The 16,188-nt window shown below is 44.7% G+C and overlaps 1 protein-coding gene across 1 annotated transcript in view; it reads left to right on the top strand.

Moving 5' to 3' along the window:
- Positions 1–773: 773 nt before the first annotated feature.
- Positions 774–16,188, top strand: part of LOC125451198 (glutamate receptor ionotropic, NMDA 3A-like) — a 160,294-nt gene continuing 144,879 nt past the window's right edge. The window contains exon 1 of the mRNA XM_048528046.2: positions 774–1,692. Coding sequence (XP_048384003.1) covers positions 1,135–1,692 — 558 coding nt within the window. The 5' untranslated portion in view covers positions 774–1,134. The remainder of the gene's footprint in view (positions 1,693–16,188) is intronic.

The following is a 16,188-nucleotide window of genomic DNA, read 5'->3' as shown; positions in this document are numbered from 1 at the left end:
GCATCTGCAGTTCCCATTATCTCTGAACACTGTCAAGTCCTGCAGCAGGACTTGAATCCAGAACTTCGAGACTCAGTAGGGGAGGAGAGCAGCCCACTGGTTCATGGCTGATGAGGGCAATGACCCACCTGTGCAGATATCAGTGGGAACCAAGAGGGGGGGAAATAATTTCGAAAAGTGCTCATTATTTGGAAATGTACATTTGGTCGTACTGGAGCTCCATTTTGAGGTAGGGGAGCTGAGTTGGGCCCGTAATGTGCCATTTGCAGATTTCACCAGTTTTTGCCTGTGGGAAGGTAGGGATATTTCAATTGCCTTTCACTGCTTCACAGTTGCGTCCACCTCCATGGAGAGCGAGCATGCATGCCACACGGTCTGACGGTAATGCTCAACGCTTTCTGCCACCCGGTTTTGCCGCGGGGAAGGGTGGTGGGAGGCTGATGCCCAAAGCAAACTCCCCATCAGCGTCTGACCACCAGCATCCAACCGGAAGGCTGCGCGCCCGATTTATTTGGACGTTTTAAAAAATAGTGGGCGACAATCGATCCAGCCCTGGCATCGTTGCTATGCGAACTGGGGAGGGAAAGAGAAAGCATCCACAGAAGAACAAAACCACGCCAGCCCATACTTGCGCCCAGTCCGAAACAGCGGCTGGGGCTTACAGCGCATGCGCAGTGGCTGCCGGGCCCCGTGGCCCCGCCCAATCCCGCCCTCGCTGTGGGACAATGGATGGAACGTGCAATGTGGCGCTGGGCAGCGCGAGACTGCACCGCGCGCACCGAAGCGGCAACAAGTTTGGTCCTCTCGCAGCCTCGCGTGCAAAACAATCATCAGCAAAGCTAGTTCTTCTTCTTTGCACTTTCTTTGCACACTCCGAAACTGCTTTGGTTTTCTTCCCCCTTGCATTTTGCAGCCTTGTTCCGATTTGCTTTTTTGCATCGTTTATTTGTGTTCTGGGAGGAGGTGGTAAGAGGGGAGGGGAGTGTGAAGCTGAAGTTTTGTTTGTTTTTTAATTTTGCAGTGTTTGATTGCTGGTTCTCTTTTAATTTACTGTTACTTTTTCCACCCCCTCCCCCCCCATCACGCGTACGCAGACACACACACCTCCCTCAAGCCCAAGGTTGTTGCGAGGTGATGAGAGTGTTGCAGAGTAGCCGCTTGCTCCCGGGGGTTTTGCTGCGGCCGCTCTGCGCCCTTCTTCTGCTGCTGCTGCTAGTGAGCGGCACTCCCGCTTGCCGGAGCGACGCTGAGCTGCCCTGCCAGATCCTCAAGCGCATCGGGCGCACGGTGCGCCTGGGCGCGGTGCTACTGCTGCCGCAGCAGCATCCTGGACCCCCGCCGCTGCCCGGACCAGTCAGGTCAGGGGCCGCCCGCGATGCCTTGCTCCAGGCCGTGCGGCGACTCAACGCCCGGGCGGCGGAGTTGCTGCCTTATAACCTGTCGGTCGAGCTGGTCATGGGCATGGAGACGGGCCTGGGGGAGTTGCCGGCCTTCGGCGTGCCGCCGGCCTCTCGCCGCGACCCGCAATCCTTCCTGGAGAGCGTCTGCCGCACGGTCGTGGTGCAAGGGGTCAGCGCCCTGCTGGCCTTCCCCCAGAGTACCGGGGAGCTGCTGCAGTTGGAGTTCCTCTCATCCACCATCCAGATCCCGGTGGTCAGCATCGTGGGCAAGCAATACCCTAGGCAGTCCAAGGTAAGGCACCCGGAGAATTTGAATGTGCAACCGCGGGGAGCAGAGCAACTCCGGAGGAAAGCAATTTTTGAGATAGGGCAACTTTGCAAGGAAGGACGAAAGAGTAGTGGGAGTGGGTCTGGATAGGTTCCCCCCCCCCCGGTTAGTTCTCAAAAGAGTGTGAATGGGCCGAACGTGCTAAATGGGTAAAGGTTAGGCAGAATGTGATGCGGAAATTGTGGCAGCTTTCCGTGCCTGCACGCTAACGAGTTCTGTTCTGGACACTTGAGACGATATTGGACAGCTCCCCCATTACAGCCAGCGTGGACAGGGTTAGGGGAGAGCGAATGGCCTTCTCCTGTCTACCCTCCCTCCCCCCTCGCTTTATTCGACTGAGAGAGATAAAATCGTGTTGTGGGAGTCTCGTTGTGGACGAGCAAAGAGTCGAAATGAAGTTCGCTGTGTTGACTCGCTTTTAATCGTGATTTGGGGCGAGTGGACTGTTGAAGTTTGCACGGTAGTGGTGGGAGTGGAAGTGTTCCAGGAATCCGGGTTTGGCAGGTCGATATAAAGCAGATGTGTTATGGCTGAATGGTGCCTGGAGTTCGGCTGATCAAGGTTAAGAAATGGTTTGCGGTGCCTCTTTGTTTCAGACTGTAGCTATTTCAAATGACGTGCTCCCCAATGAAAGGTCTACAGTGCGATGATTGTTAGATTTGGAGACCCGATAGGGATTGTGTACTTTAATCAAATCGAAGAAATACGTAAGGGTCGTTTGCACAGAAATGATTATAATGACTTTTTTAAGAAAAATGGTATTTGCATAGTTAATAAATCTTGAGAAACTTGAATCTTGCCGCTCTCGTACATTCTCTAAGAGAATTGGATTGAAATGCATATTCGAAGCTTGTGCATTTTTTCAGAAAAAGGAGCTTTCGTTTATTGTGAATGCAATCGACGTTACATTCGCTATCCAATGATTCTGGAACCGCTGATTTCTAGCGGATGAAGTGAAAGTTCAGTGAGGACGAGGCAGCGGTAGCTTTTACAGTTTGAGACGGACTTTCCCAGCGGCCAAGCCTCAGCACTTTTCCTTGATAATTCAGCAGCTGTCGCTTTTGGGTGGAGGGGGAAGGGGGATTCAGAATGTTTCATGTTGCAGTACATTTCGTAACTTGGAGGAATTTAAATATTCTAGCGGGAATGGGAATAGCTGGAACTGGTACCAAACGTGCCCTCAAACAGCAAAAAAAGTTAGGCTCGAGATTGTTGTGAAACATAAATAGGATTCGGGAGACTAGACATTTGAGGTTAAACGCTGTTAGATGTTGGATTTCTGTTAAAATGAGTGTTTGGTGAAACTGCATGGTGGATGTGAACATTTCGCAAAATCTTAGCGCAAGTGTTAAGGGACAAAGTAAAAATGATAGACTTCACGGCGAAGACTGGATGATGTCATGGCGAGAAAACTATCTTTCAGCATCAGTAACACGAGCTGGTGTGAACACTAAGCAGTGACAGAGGCAAACACCGGCTTCAGCTTGCTCGTTGAGCGAGGGAGGTGGTCTAGCCGATTTACAGCTCCATCTCCCAATTTGGCACCAAAACACCGAGAGCGAATCAATCCGAGTGAAGTCACAGTATTGACAACTTGTCGCCGTGTGTGGTGGGAGACACGGTCGTATTAGCCCACTCTACCTCTCCTACACCCCCTCTCCCATCACTATTTGTTCATTAAGCTCGCTTCTCAAAAACATCAGGAAAGCTTTTTATTCCTGTCGTAGCCATTTCATGCAAAACCAAAGTAGGAGCCTTGTGGCTGTTTTGAACGTTTCTTTCTGATTCAAGTTAGACATCATTAGCTCTGCAGCAAAACTCAGATGTTTATGCATCGCCCTGTCTGAAATGAATCAAGGGCGCCTTCATTATAGATTTCAGCTCGACGGGGCAAGATATTGTTTAAAACAGCTGCTGATAAACAGAGCTGGGAAGTGTCTCTCAAGAAACGTTTGTTCAAATGGACAACTATTTTGCAGCGTGTATTAAGCGGACTGTTTTGATTCCGTTGACTGACATAAGGAACATCATCTTTCTGAGTGTGGGTAATCGCTCCCATGACCGGGACTGGGGTTTGCACAAAAATCCAACCGATAGTCACAGCATCTTTGGAAGGGAGTTTCGTGTCTGAGAAACCCGAGCGTTAAAATGACCTCCAGTGAAAACATGGGAGACAGGGCGGGTGACTTCTGTAATGTTATTGAGGCGGTTTGAGCTCTCTGGCAGTGCGGGTCAGCTCGTCAGCTGGAAAGAGGGCGAGAAAACTGTTTGTATCTCTATCACAACATCCACTACACCCCCCCCCCCAAAAAAAAATGTCAGTGAGTTGATGAGCGATTGATTCCAGAGCCTTGCAACAATGATCGCTTCAGCTTCCTGCTCACCTCGCCTCCCCCCAGCTCCTCTGACTTTGGAGAAGATGCAACTGTCTCTCCAAAGTTGTTGTGGTCCAGCAGAAAGCGATCTTGCCCCAGATTTTGCAGCATGAAGCGGCTGTACCCCATTCCCCTGTTAGACGTGCTGGCACTGCCAGGCAGTGCCCGCAACTTTTGCTCGTTACTGAGCAGCAAGGCTGTTTAAGGCGCAGATTGAGAGACACCGTCGTGTCCAAGCGCCACGATTCTGGTATCCTGTGGCAGGGGTTCAATGGGGAAAAGGTGGGAGGTGTAGACTGAACACGATACACTCTGAATGAGCCCATTTGCTGGGGTTTTGAGCTCCTTGATCATGTCTCCTCCATCAACCCCTTTTCCTCAGATCACCGCATGACACCGATCGTTTAAAAATGACCAACTCAGTACGGATTGAGGAAATGTCTTCACACCCAAATTAACATTATTTATTTCTCTTGGGTGTTTGTGCTCATAATCACCGCCTCATCATTGCTAAAATATCAATCAAACGTTACCTTTTGGATCCCGGGGCGGGATCTGTTTTGTCTGTTTATTTCCATGTCCCTTTTCATTAGCTTCCCGATTTTCACGAGATAACGTTTTCATCACCTCGAGAATTCCAGGCGATTTTTATTCAGTCGCCTTTATATATATATATATATATATATTTTATATATATATATATATATAAAAAGTCTAGAGGAAACCTTTTGTGTAATGGGTTTGCTTACAGACCTGTGACGGTGATTGATCGCTGTTCAGCGACATTGTATGAACATCAATTAAAGTCAAATTTCCACTGGATGCCTAACGTTCACGGAGTTATCCGAGTCGTGTTCTTTTTACGACATAAATTGGGGCTGCCATTAGTCTGGGATGGATTCATTATCCACTCTTGGCAAGCTGACAGCAGAACCTTGGAGCGAACTGGTTTCGCTTGTTCTTGAACATAAGCTGAAAACATTAAACGTTGATTTCGAGCTCAGCTAGTAAGGATTGAGCGCCATCTCATGGAAAGCATTCTTCGATTGAACTTGGTTAACCAAAACTGTGCACTGGAAATATCCACCAGGTCTGACAGCATTTCAGCTCGACAGCCCGGCGTTCTGAAACATAAATTCCACGGTGTTCCGACTTTATATACTGTCCGTATTTGCAATTATTTAATATTTACTTTTCCCTGTAACATGATTAAAAGTTGCAAGTCGCCAGAAACTGATAGACAAAAGCATTTTGAAAAGTTGTACGTACAGTCTGCGTAGCCTTCTTGCGAATGCTATTAATTGTGTTGTAACGCTATTCTGTGAAATCACAATGAATAATGGTTGCCTTTGAGTGATTTACAAGACTATAATCCTAACCAATGGATTCGGATGTATAGGACGCTAAATGTCTAGTGGTAATTTACAACGCAGAGATTCAATTCCACCCGTACAGATAACATCACATTACCAGAGCTTTAACAGTACAGCTTAAGAACTTAAGCAGCGTTTTTAAGATAGGCTTTCTGCTTGAAACATACTGTCAGACATTTGCAACATGTTTTATTGTGCAGTCTGTTTTGGCTCAAAGCTGTGCTGTCAGGTAATCTGATAAACAGAGACTAGAGTGAGTGACAACAGCACATGCTGCTGAGTAACCTGGTGCATTTTAAAGATCTTGGTTTCTTGGTACAGTGGAAACTGTAAACACATCTCAATGGTAATGTAAAAGTCATCAAGCTCTTTTTAATATTAAATTACAAATACATCTGATAAAATGCACAGCTGCATAATTTGACATGAAGGCACTTGGTTATGTGAGCAAAGAAGAGCACAAGGAAGAGGCTTAGAGAGGGAATTCCAGAACTTGGGATCCAGGCAATAAAAGGTGTGGCTCCCAGTAGTGATGCAATTTAAAATGGGATTTGTGCAAGAGGCTGGAATTAGAGGGGTTCAAGGATCATTAAAGAGTCAAAACACTGGAGAAGGTTACAGAGCTGGGGTTAGACAAGGCTGTGAATGAATTAAAAATGGGGATGAGAATTTGAAAACTATCAAGTGGCTTCAGCATAATAAAATATATGGAGGCACTTCACAAGAACGTTATAAACCAGAATGGCATCAGTCTGTGAGAGGAGGAAATGTTTATCAGAGATAACATGGTGTGAAGCTGGATGAACACAGCAGGCCAAGCAGCATCAGAGGAGCGGAAAAGCTTGACGTTTTGGGTCGGGACCCTTCTTCAGAAATGTTTATCAGATGACTAAATTATGGGCCAAAACACATACTTTTACATTGACCTGAAAGGAAGAAAGCGAGGGAGAGAGGGTATTTCAGAGCTCTGAGACTAGGCTTTTTAAGGCACAGTCTCCAATAATAATGATTAAATTGAGAATACTCAAGGAGCTGCAGTAATTAGACTGACAAGAGACTGGAAAATTAGGATGAGAAAGTTTAAAATAAATGTCGCTTGACTAGAAGCTACTGTCAATCAGTGGGCACCAAGGTATTAAGTGAACAGGACTTATTGTGAGTTTAAAAACTTGGCAGCTGAGTTTTGGATGACCTCAAGTTTACCACGAACCTTATGTCATAAGAGATGAAGGCATGAATGGAAGTTTTGATAGCACAAACTGAGCAATGTTTTGGAAATGGGATTAAGCCCATATTGTACAACTGTGTGGTCCAGAATTCTCTGAAACATAACAAACAATCCAGGTTTAGCCACAAAAGTGTTGTTAGATAGAGGATCAGAACAGGTCAGCATGCACAAAGAGATGGGTGGGTGGGTGTTGGTGAGAGTTTGCTGAGCTCAGATTCATGGAAAGTGGAAGATGGCCAAGAGTGTATCAGAACAGTTAAATCCAGAGGTGGAGAAGATTATAGTAGCAGATGGGCTGAGGCCTGGGTGGTTAGAGACAATGTTGCAGAGAAACAGTAGAGTTCTGCAGAAAGCCAGTGGTGAAGGCTCGAACTGAATCCAAACTTCACACGCTTTCTTACAATTATTTACAGTTACATCTTACAAACATACACTTCCTGACCATTTCCGTACAGTTAATCTACAATTATTTCATTCATTCACAGGATGTGGGTGTCACTGGCTAGTCCAGCATGTGTTGCTTATCTTTAATTGCTCTTGAAAAGTTAACTGAATGAAGATATATTTCCATCTCAGGATGGTGAGTGGCTTGGAGGGGAACTTGCAGGTGGCATTACTGTGTATCTGTTGCCCTTGTCCTTCTAGGTAGTTTGGATTTAGAAGTTGCTGTGTAAGGAGCATTGCAATGCATCCACTGTGTGTCACTGGTTTTGGTCTATACTCTCCTAATTTCTTTGCTCAGTGGCAGCGACTTCCAAACTAGAAGTCACTGTTGGCATGCTGATTTAGTGTGTGCAGAACCTCTGAGTGGCTGCAGAGCTTAGAGTGAGTGCTGGTGTTGGTAGTGAATGTTTGTCGAAGTGGTGCCACTTAAATGGGTACTTTGCCTGGATGGTATTGAGCCTCGAGTGTTTATGGAGCTGCACTCATTCAAGAAAGTGAGGAGTACTCCATCACACTGCTGAGTTGTTCCTTGCAGATGATGGACAGGTTTTGGGATGTGTTAGTCACTGCAGAATTCCTAGCCTCCAATATGTTCTTGTAGTAATAGTGCATATGTTGCTGATCCATTTCAGGTTCTAGTCAATGATAATCCCAGGATCTTGATAATGGGTGACTCAGTGATGATAATTCCACTGAACATCAAGTGATGATGGTTAGATCTGCTCTTGTTTTAGATTATCATTGCTCGGCACTTGCATGACATGAGTGTTACTTGGTACTTGTCTGCCCAGGCCTGGATAATGTATGTGGACTGTTTCAATATCTGAGGACCCATGAATAGTACCGAACTTTCCAACTTCTGACCTTATGATGGAGGAAAAATCATTGATCTTGCAGGTTAAAATGTTGGACCTCAGACACGACCCTGAGGAAATTCTACACTGATGCCCTTGCGACTGAGATAAGTGACCTCCAACAACCATAACATCTTTCTTAGAGAGCTTTCTTCCAATTCCCATCATATCCAGTTTTATTAGGATCCTTTGATGGTCACACTCTGTCAAATGCAGCCTTGATGTCAAGGCTGTCACCCTTAATCCCCTCTTGAGTTCAGTCCTTTGGTTCATGTTTGTACCAAGGTGGTAATGAGGTCAGGAACTGAGTCGACTTGGCAAATTGAACAGCTTATTGATGAATAAGTGCCATCTAAAGCACTATTGTTGACATCTATCACTGTTGAAGATCGGGAGTAGACTCAGATGATTGGCTGGGTAGCATTTGTCCTCTGTTTTGTGGGTAGGGCAATGTTCCAAATCAACAGGTAGATACCACTGTTACAATTTTGCTGGAACAAACTGGCTGCTAGGGCACAGCTCGTTGTGGAGCACAAGTCACTGAAATGTTTTCAGGGCTCATAACACTTACAGTATCCAGTGTCCTCAGTTGTTTCCCAACATGAAACAATGAATCAAATTTGCTGAAGGCTGAAATCTAGGATGTTGGGAACCTCAGGAGGAGGCTGAGGTGATAGTTGACTTGGCACACACGCTTGCAAACACATTGATTAACATTGGTAATGGAGTGGTTATGTGGCCTGAAGTTTCAAAGAATAGTGTATAGTTAGTCATAAATGATTAGGAGTGGGATGGAGTCAAGAGGATCGGAAAGGAGTTTGTGGTGAAGAGTAAAGGGAATGACTGCAGTCATCCTGATAATTAGTTGGGGGAAGATTGTGTTCATTTAGTACTACATGCTGCAGTGTGACAATTTGGCAACACTGGAGGCAGTGGGAGATGGTTCTATGGTAGAGCTGTTGTCAACAGCATACAAACGAAGCCTTAAGTGTCTTCAATCTGCCCATGTGTCAGATTCACTTTGAGTGCCATGTCAGTGCTGTGGCAGGGAGGAGAGATTCTGGTAGGGAGTGATGAAAAAGTTTATTTTAAAGTCAGTGGCATGCAAATGAACTTTGGATTGGTGATAATGACTTTGTAAGGATGGGAGAGCAAGAAGGCACTTTGGACAATGGGTTGATGATGCCATATTTGCAGGCCAAGTTGACAGTACCTGACCTAGGAGGGGGGCGTTAACAATATTGTCTACTTTGGGAAGTGAGAACAATTAGATGGCCAGTTGGTCGGACTAAGTTCAAGGATTAATAAGATCCTGGTTTTGTTAAATATTCAAGCCTGAAACTTTTCATTGCATATTGCTAATGGTAGGAGCATGTTTTGGAAATAAATCAAGATAAAAAAGTAATCCACCTCCAGAAATTTCAGATAGTTTCCTGAATGAATGAATTAGTTTTCTCAGTCTTTGCATCATTCCTGAATATTTCACTTGCACTTCTAGAATTCAAGATGATAATTCACCCCGATGGATATGTTTTTAAATCGTTGTGAAACGAACTGGTATTTATCATCTAACATTTTTCACGTTCATGTATGAACCTTGTACACCTTTTTAAAAGTTAATTGCTTAGTGAGGTATTGATAAGGCTGTGCCTGCGCCCATTTGTTGGGTATTTTTCAGTCACTGAATATCGGTCAACTAGAAAACAAACGCTGCCTAGTTGTTACCTTTCCTCCCCAGCTTGACATAAGGAAATCATAGCAGTTGTGTCATCTTGTTACAACCAACTAACTTAAATGCAGTCCAAGAATTACAATGTGGGAACTTCCTTACAGGCTTGTGTGGACTGCAGAATGATAGCTTGGATGGGCTGCTAAGACTGCAGCCCAATAGCTAAGTTCAGACAGCATAACTTACAACTTAAATGTCAGTCTTGGCTCAGAAAGTATTCCTGCCTTTAGAGTCAGAAAGTCAACGATTCAAGAGAGTTGAGCAATAAATTTAACATGGCGGCTCAGTGCAATACCAATATTGCAGGTGCTTTCTTTTGGCTAAGGCATAAAACTAACAATCTAAATTCTGTGTGGGACATAAAATATTACATATCACTGTTTGAAGAACAGAAAGAAAGCATTTCTGGTATTTTGGCCAACATTGTTTCTCAATGAACCTCCACCAGACTAGATTTTTTGGCCATTTATGCCTCTACCATTTGCAACATCTGACTGTGCAAATTGGCAGCACATTTATCTACAAGCTAACTGCCCTTCAGTGGTTCTGAAATACTTCAGAAAATCCTAAAAATCTGCAAGGTAGTTTAACAAATATAAGTTCTTTAAACTCTTCAACAATTAGAAACAACTTACTGAAAGTATGCCCAGCAGCATCTCAGGAGCACAAAAGCTGACGTTTCGGGCCTAGACCCTTCATCAGAGAGGGGGATGGGGTGAGGGTTCTGGAATAAAAAGGGAGAGAGGGGGAGGCGGACCAAAGATGGAGAGAAAAGAAGATAGGTGGATAGGAGAGTATAGGTGGGGAGGTAGGGAGGGGATAGGTCAATCCAGGGAAGACGGACAGGTCAAGGAGGTGGGATGAGGTTAGTAGGTAGGAGATGGAGGTGCGGCTTGGGGTGGGAGGAAGGGATGGGTGAGAGGAAGAACAGGTTAGGGAAGCAGAGACAGGTTGGACTGGTTTTGGGATGCAGTGGGTGGAGGGGAAGAGCTGGGCTGGTTGTGTGATGCAGTGGGGGGAGGGGACGAACTGGGCTGGTTTTGGGATGCGGTGGGGGAAGGGGAGATTTTGAAGCTGGTGAAGTCCACATTGATACCATTAGGCTGCAGGGTTCCCAAGCGGAATATGAGTTGCTGTTCCTGCAACCTTCGGGTGGCATCATTGTGGCACTGCAGGAGGCCCATGATGGACATGTCATCTAAAGAATGGGAGGGGGAGTGGAAATGGTTTGCGACTGGGAGGTGCAGTTGTTTATTGCTCGGTTCACAATAAACAACTGCACCTCCCAGTCGCAAACCATTTCCACTCCCCCTCCCATTCTTTAGATGACATGTCCATCATGGGCCTCCTGCAGTGCCACAATGATGCCACCCGAAGGTTGCAGAAACAGCAACTCATATTCCGCTTGGGAACCCTGCAGCCCAATGGTATCAATGTGGACTTCACCAGCTTCAAAATCTCCCCTTCCCCCACCGCATCCTAAAACCAGCCCAGTTCGTCCCCTCCCCCCACTGCACCACACAACCAGCCCAGCTCTTCCCCTCCACCCACTGCATCCCAAAACCAGTCCAACCTGTCTCTGCCTTCCTAACCTGTTCTTCCTCTCACCCATCCCTTCCTCCCACCCCATGCCACACCTCCATCTCCTACCTACTAACCTCATCCCACCTCCTTGACCTGTCCGTCTTCCCTGGATTGACCTATCCCCTCCGTACCTCCCCACCTATACTCTCCTCTCCGCCTATCTTCTTTTCTCTCCATCTTCGGTCCGCCTCCCTCTCTCTCCCTATTTATTCCAGAACCCTCACCCCATCCCCCTCTCTGATGAAGGGTCTAGGCTCGAAACGTCAGCTTTTGTGCTCCTGAGATGCTGCTGGGCCTGCTGTGTTCATCCAGCCTCACATTTCATTATCTTGGATTCTCCAGCATCTGCAGTTCCCATTATTACTGAAAGTATGAGTTTGACAAAAGTTTTTGTCACACCAGACCTGTTTTCTTTAAAGTAACTTCAAGAAATTGCAATTTTTTTTGCTGTAAATTGTAGAATTGCACTGGCTAATTATAAAGTTGCTGTCTGGTAGGAATAAAATTGTACATACCGTTAGAAGAAGTGTGTTTGTTGCTGGGAATGTGTAGGGATCTGACACATTGTGTCTGTGGGTAAAGTTTATCAAGTAACATTATCGGCCAAACCATACTTTCAGATGTGAAAAGCCTGGCAGCATCTTGCATTCCACTATACAATACTCAGTTCTCTTTCTGATGCGCACATGATTAGCACTGGCTGAAACTAATATAGTATGCAAGTTATAGAGACTACCAAATAAGCCAAGCTTCAATGTGTTGAATTCTGATATACACCCACAAGGAAGTATGTTGTAACTCTGATCTCCATTGAGCTAAACTTAACTGAGCAGAAACACTTCAATATAAGTTACCCCAAAACCTTTCTACATTAAATAGTCCAAGGTCACAATGTGGCAGTAGTATTCAAGAGCAAAAGCAAGTGTCGAAAGGCAGACAGTAGAGTTCAACAGGGACTTCCTGTGGGAATTTTAACAATGTACAGTATTGTGAATAATTCACCTAATTACCAATACTCAAGGTTCTATGTTAATGTTTGATAATCCATTGAGCAAAACTTATCAGATATTTTCAGGAGTCCTGATAACATCTGTAGACCCAGCCCAACCATGTTCGTGACGTCATAAATTATCCACTGGTGGTTAAATTTAACTGTTTTGAGTCAATAGTTTGTTCTGGAAGAATGAAAGATAAAGGCTGAACTTTGGTAAAGCTTCAAAAACTGTACTTTGAAAAATAATCTTTTAGAATGTTTGAATAAGGTTTATTGTACAAGAGGCACTAAAATAAGAGAGAGTGGATTATTCAATGCATTTTATAAATGCCAGAATTGTGCTGGGGAAATACATGAATACGTTCACGTAATTGAAGATCTAGTTTTCTTGTAAATAGGGCATAGTGTGGATGGTGAAATAGTGTCTCTCTTTAATTAGGTTATACCTCAGTGTTTGACATCTTGTCTTCAGTATTGTTGTAAGGTTTTTTTAAAGCTTGAAGATTCTTCCTTATTAAACTACGGTGCCAGTGGAACAGGTACCGAAGTCCCTCAATAAATGGGAAGTATACTGATAAGGATTAATAATATTTTTTAATGAAGTTCACTTCCTTATTCTCTGGTGTCTCTGAGCCAGAAGTAAAAGTGTTGAGGAAAAATATTGTTCCCAAAAGGAGATATTTTCCATTTAATTGTTACCAAATCAGCTACATGGAAGCCATTCGAATCATATCAATACAGTCGTGCAAGCTATCCAATTGTTGGACCTATGGATGGTTACCATTGAGCTAAATAAGGATTGACAATCTTCTAAGGGGCTAAGATTTGTTTTATCACTCTAATGGCTCTCTTCTAAACCCATTCGGTTTTATGAAGGAAAGCCTTGCGTTTCTATGAAATCTTTCCCTATCTCAGCTCATCCCAAATGAAAGTGTTGTTACTGTTGTAATGTGGGTAGCACAACATTCATTTTGGATACAAGCTCCTATAAACAGTAGCATAATGAAAACCAAAAATTGTGTCTTAGTAATATGGGTGAGGAATAAATGTTGATCAAGACACCAGGGAAGACTCGACTTCTTCTGTTCAATTCATTGCTGAGAGTTCTTGATTGTGAGTAGCTAGCCTTGATTTAGTGCCTTGACTAAGAAAATACTTAACAAAGCACAGCACTTTGTTACAACTGCGCTGAAATCTCAACTAGATTTTATATTCTGAGAAAGGGTCACCAGACCCGAAAGGTTAACTTTGATTTTTTTTTCTTCACAGATGCTGCCAGACCTGCTGAGCTTTTTCAGCGACTTTGTTTTTGTTCCTGATTCATTGTTTTTGTTCCTGAGTTCTTTTGGCCTTTTTCTTATGTTCAATCGTCTGACTCAGGTGAATGCACTACCCACTGAGTCACATATCAGACACATTTACAGACATATATAATGCAAACCTCAAAGGTTTGACATCAAAGTACTTTAATATTGCAATATTGTTTTTATCCTGTAGAAAAGGCTACCATTGGAAAATTGCTTTAACCATTCTGTTTTGTTGCTCAGCGCTGTACAAACATGAAACCCTCAAGTTCCAACTGTGTCCTTCAACAGTGATGGTAATGTGACTATTAAACAACATATGTGGCCCAGTATAATTGGAGAAATTTGGTCTCCGAGCTGTCTATCAGATGATCACTGACAATGGTGCTGTCACTTCTCAAAGGTCTGTTCGGTTGTCAATCTCAGCCACAGCATGCTGAAACGAAAGGCAGTGAACTGCATCTCACAATTCCATTACATTAAACAACTGTTATGAATATTAAATGGTTGACAATCCTTTGAAAATAAAGACATTCAGAAAAAGAAACATAATACTGGGCAAGTGAACAGTTCAGCCTAATCCTATATGTTTCATTTGCATCTGCTGCCAAACTTGCTGATCTGAGCTGCAGGCATTTGATTGGAAAACATGTTACTGACCCCTTAGTTGGTGTTTTTGGCAGATGAAAATAAACAAACCCATGTTTCAGAGCTGGACTTGGAAAGAACAATATGGTTAATACATGAGTGAAATGTATTTTCACTGGTGCCCTGTACAGCTGCAACATGATGTCCTAACTTCTAAACTCAATGCACTGACTAATAAGGGCAAGCATATAAAATGCCTTCTTCAATATCCCACCTGCAACACCACTTTTAAGGAACTATGAACCTGCACTCCAAGGTCTATTTGTTCAGCATCACTCTCCAGTACCTTACCATGAGGTATATAAGTCCTGCCCTGATGTTCCTTTCCAAAATGCAGCACCTTGTGTTTATCTAAATTAAACTCCATCTGCCACTCTTTGGCCGATTGGCCCATCTGATCAAGATCCTGTTGCACTCTGAGGCAACCTTCTTCACTATCCACCACACCTCCAATTTTGGTGTCATTTGTCAACTTACTAATGATAATTCTGATGTTCACATGCAAATCTTTTATATAAATGACGAAAAACAGTGGACCGGGAATCAATCCTTGTAGCAAACCACTGGTCACAGGCCTCCGGCCTGAAAAGCAACCCTCCATCACCACCCTCTGTCTTCTACCTTCACACCAGTTCTGTATCCAAATGGCTAGCTCTCCCTGTATTCAATCTGATCTAACCTTACTGACCAGTCTACCATGAGGACCTTACTCAAATGCCTTACTGAAGTCTATGTGGATCACGTCCACCACCCTGCCCTCATAAATCTCTTCCTTATTTCTATAAAAAAACTCAATAACTTAGTGACACACAATTTCTCGTGCTCAAAGCCATGTTGACAATCCCTAATCAGTCTTTGCCTTTCCAAATACAAGTAAAGCCTGTCTGCCAGATTCCTTCCAACAGCTTGCCCACCACCAATTTCAGGCTCACCAATCTATAGTTCCGTGGCTTTTCATTTCCATGGCTGTTTCTTTCATTGACATAATCGCATTTTTGTTTGGAATGGTGTAGTGCATGCAGATTGTTGTGTAATCACAAATCATCCAACACCTTCTCAAATGCCTCAACTGAACCCAACTCCACTGCACTTTGAAATAATGGGAACTGCAGATGCTGGAGAATCCGAGATAACAAAGTGTGGAGCTGGATGAATGCAGCAGGCCAAGCAGCATCTTACGAGCACAAAAGCTGACGTTTCGGGTCTAGACCCTTCATCAGAAAAGGGGAATGGGGAGACGATTCTGAAATAAATAGGGAGACAGGGGGAGGCGGACCAAGGATGGATAGAGGAGAAGGTAGGTGGAGAGGAGAGTATGGGTGGTGAGGTAGGGAGGGGATAGGTCTGTCCTTCCCTTCCCATCTCCTTCCCAAAATCCACAAACCTGCCTGCCCTGGTCGACCCATTGTCTCCACCTGCTCCTGCCCCACCAAACTCATCTCCACCTATCTGGACTCCATTTTCTCCCCCTTGGTCCAGGAACTCCCTACCTATGTCCGCGACACCACCCATGCCCTCCACCTCCTCCAGAACGTCCAATTCCCCGGTCCCCAACACCTCATTTTCACCATGGACGTCCAGTCCCTATATACCTGCATTCCCCATGCAGATGGCCTAAAGGCCCTCTGCTTCTTCCTGTCCCATAGACCCGAACAGTCCCTCTCCACCAACACCTTCGTCCGCCTAGCTGAACCCGTCCTTACCCTCAACAACTTCTCTTTCGATTCCTCCCACTTCCGACAGACAAAGGGGGTGGCCATGGGTACCCACATGGGCCCAAGCCATGCCTGCCTCTTTGTAGATTACGTGGAACAGTCCCTCTTCCGCACCTACACTGGCCCTAAACCCCACCTCTTCCTCCGTTACATTGATGACTGTATCGGTGCCGACTCTTGCTCCCAAGAGGAGCTCGAACAGTTCATCCACT

Source organism: Stegostoma tigrinum, chromosome 3 (genome assembly GCF_030684315.1).
Source record: "Stegostoma tigrinum isolate sSteTig4 chromosome 3, sSteTig4.hap1, whole genome shotgun sequence".
Lineage (NCBI taxonomy): Eukaryota > Metazoa > Chordata > Chondrichthyes > Orectolobiformes > Stegostomatidae > Stegostoma > Stegostoma tigrinum.
The sequence above is the reverse complement of the archived record's forward strand: the minus strand, read 5'-3'. Positions and strand labels throughout refer to the sequence as shown.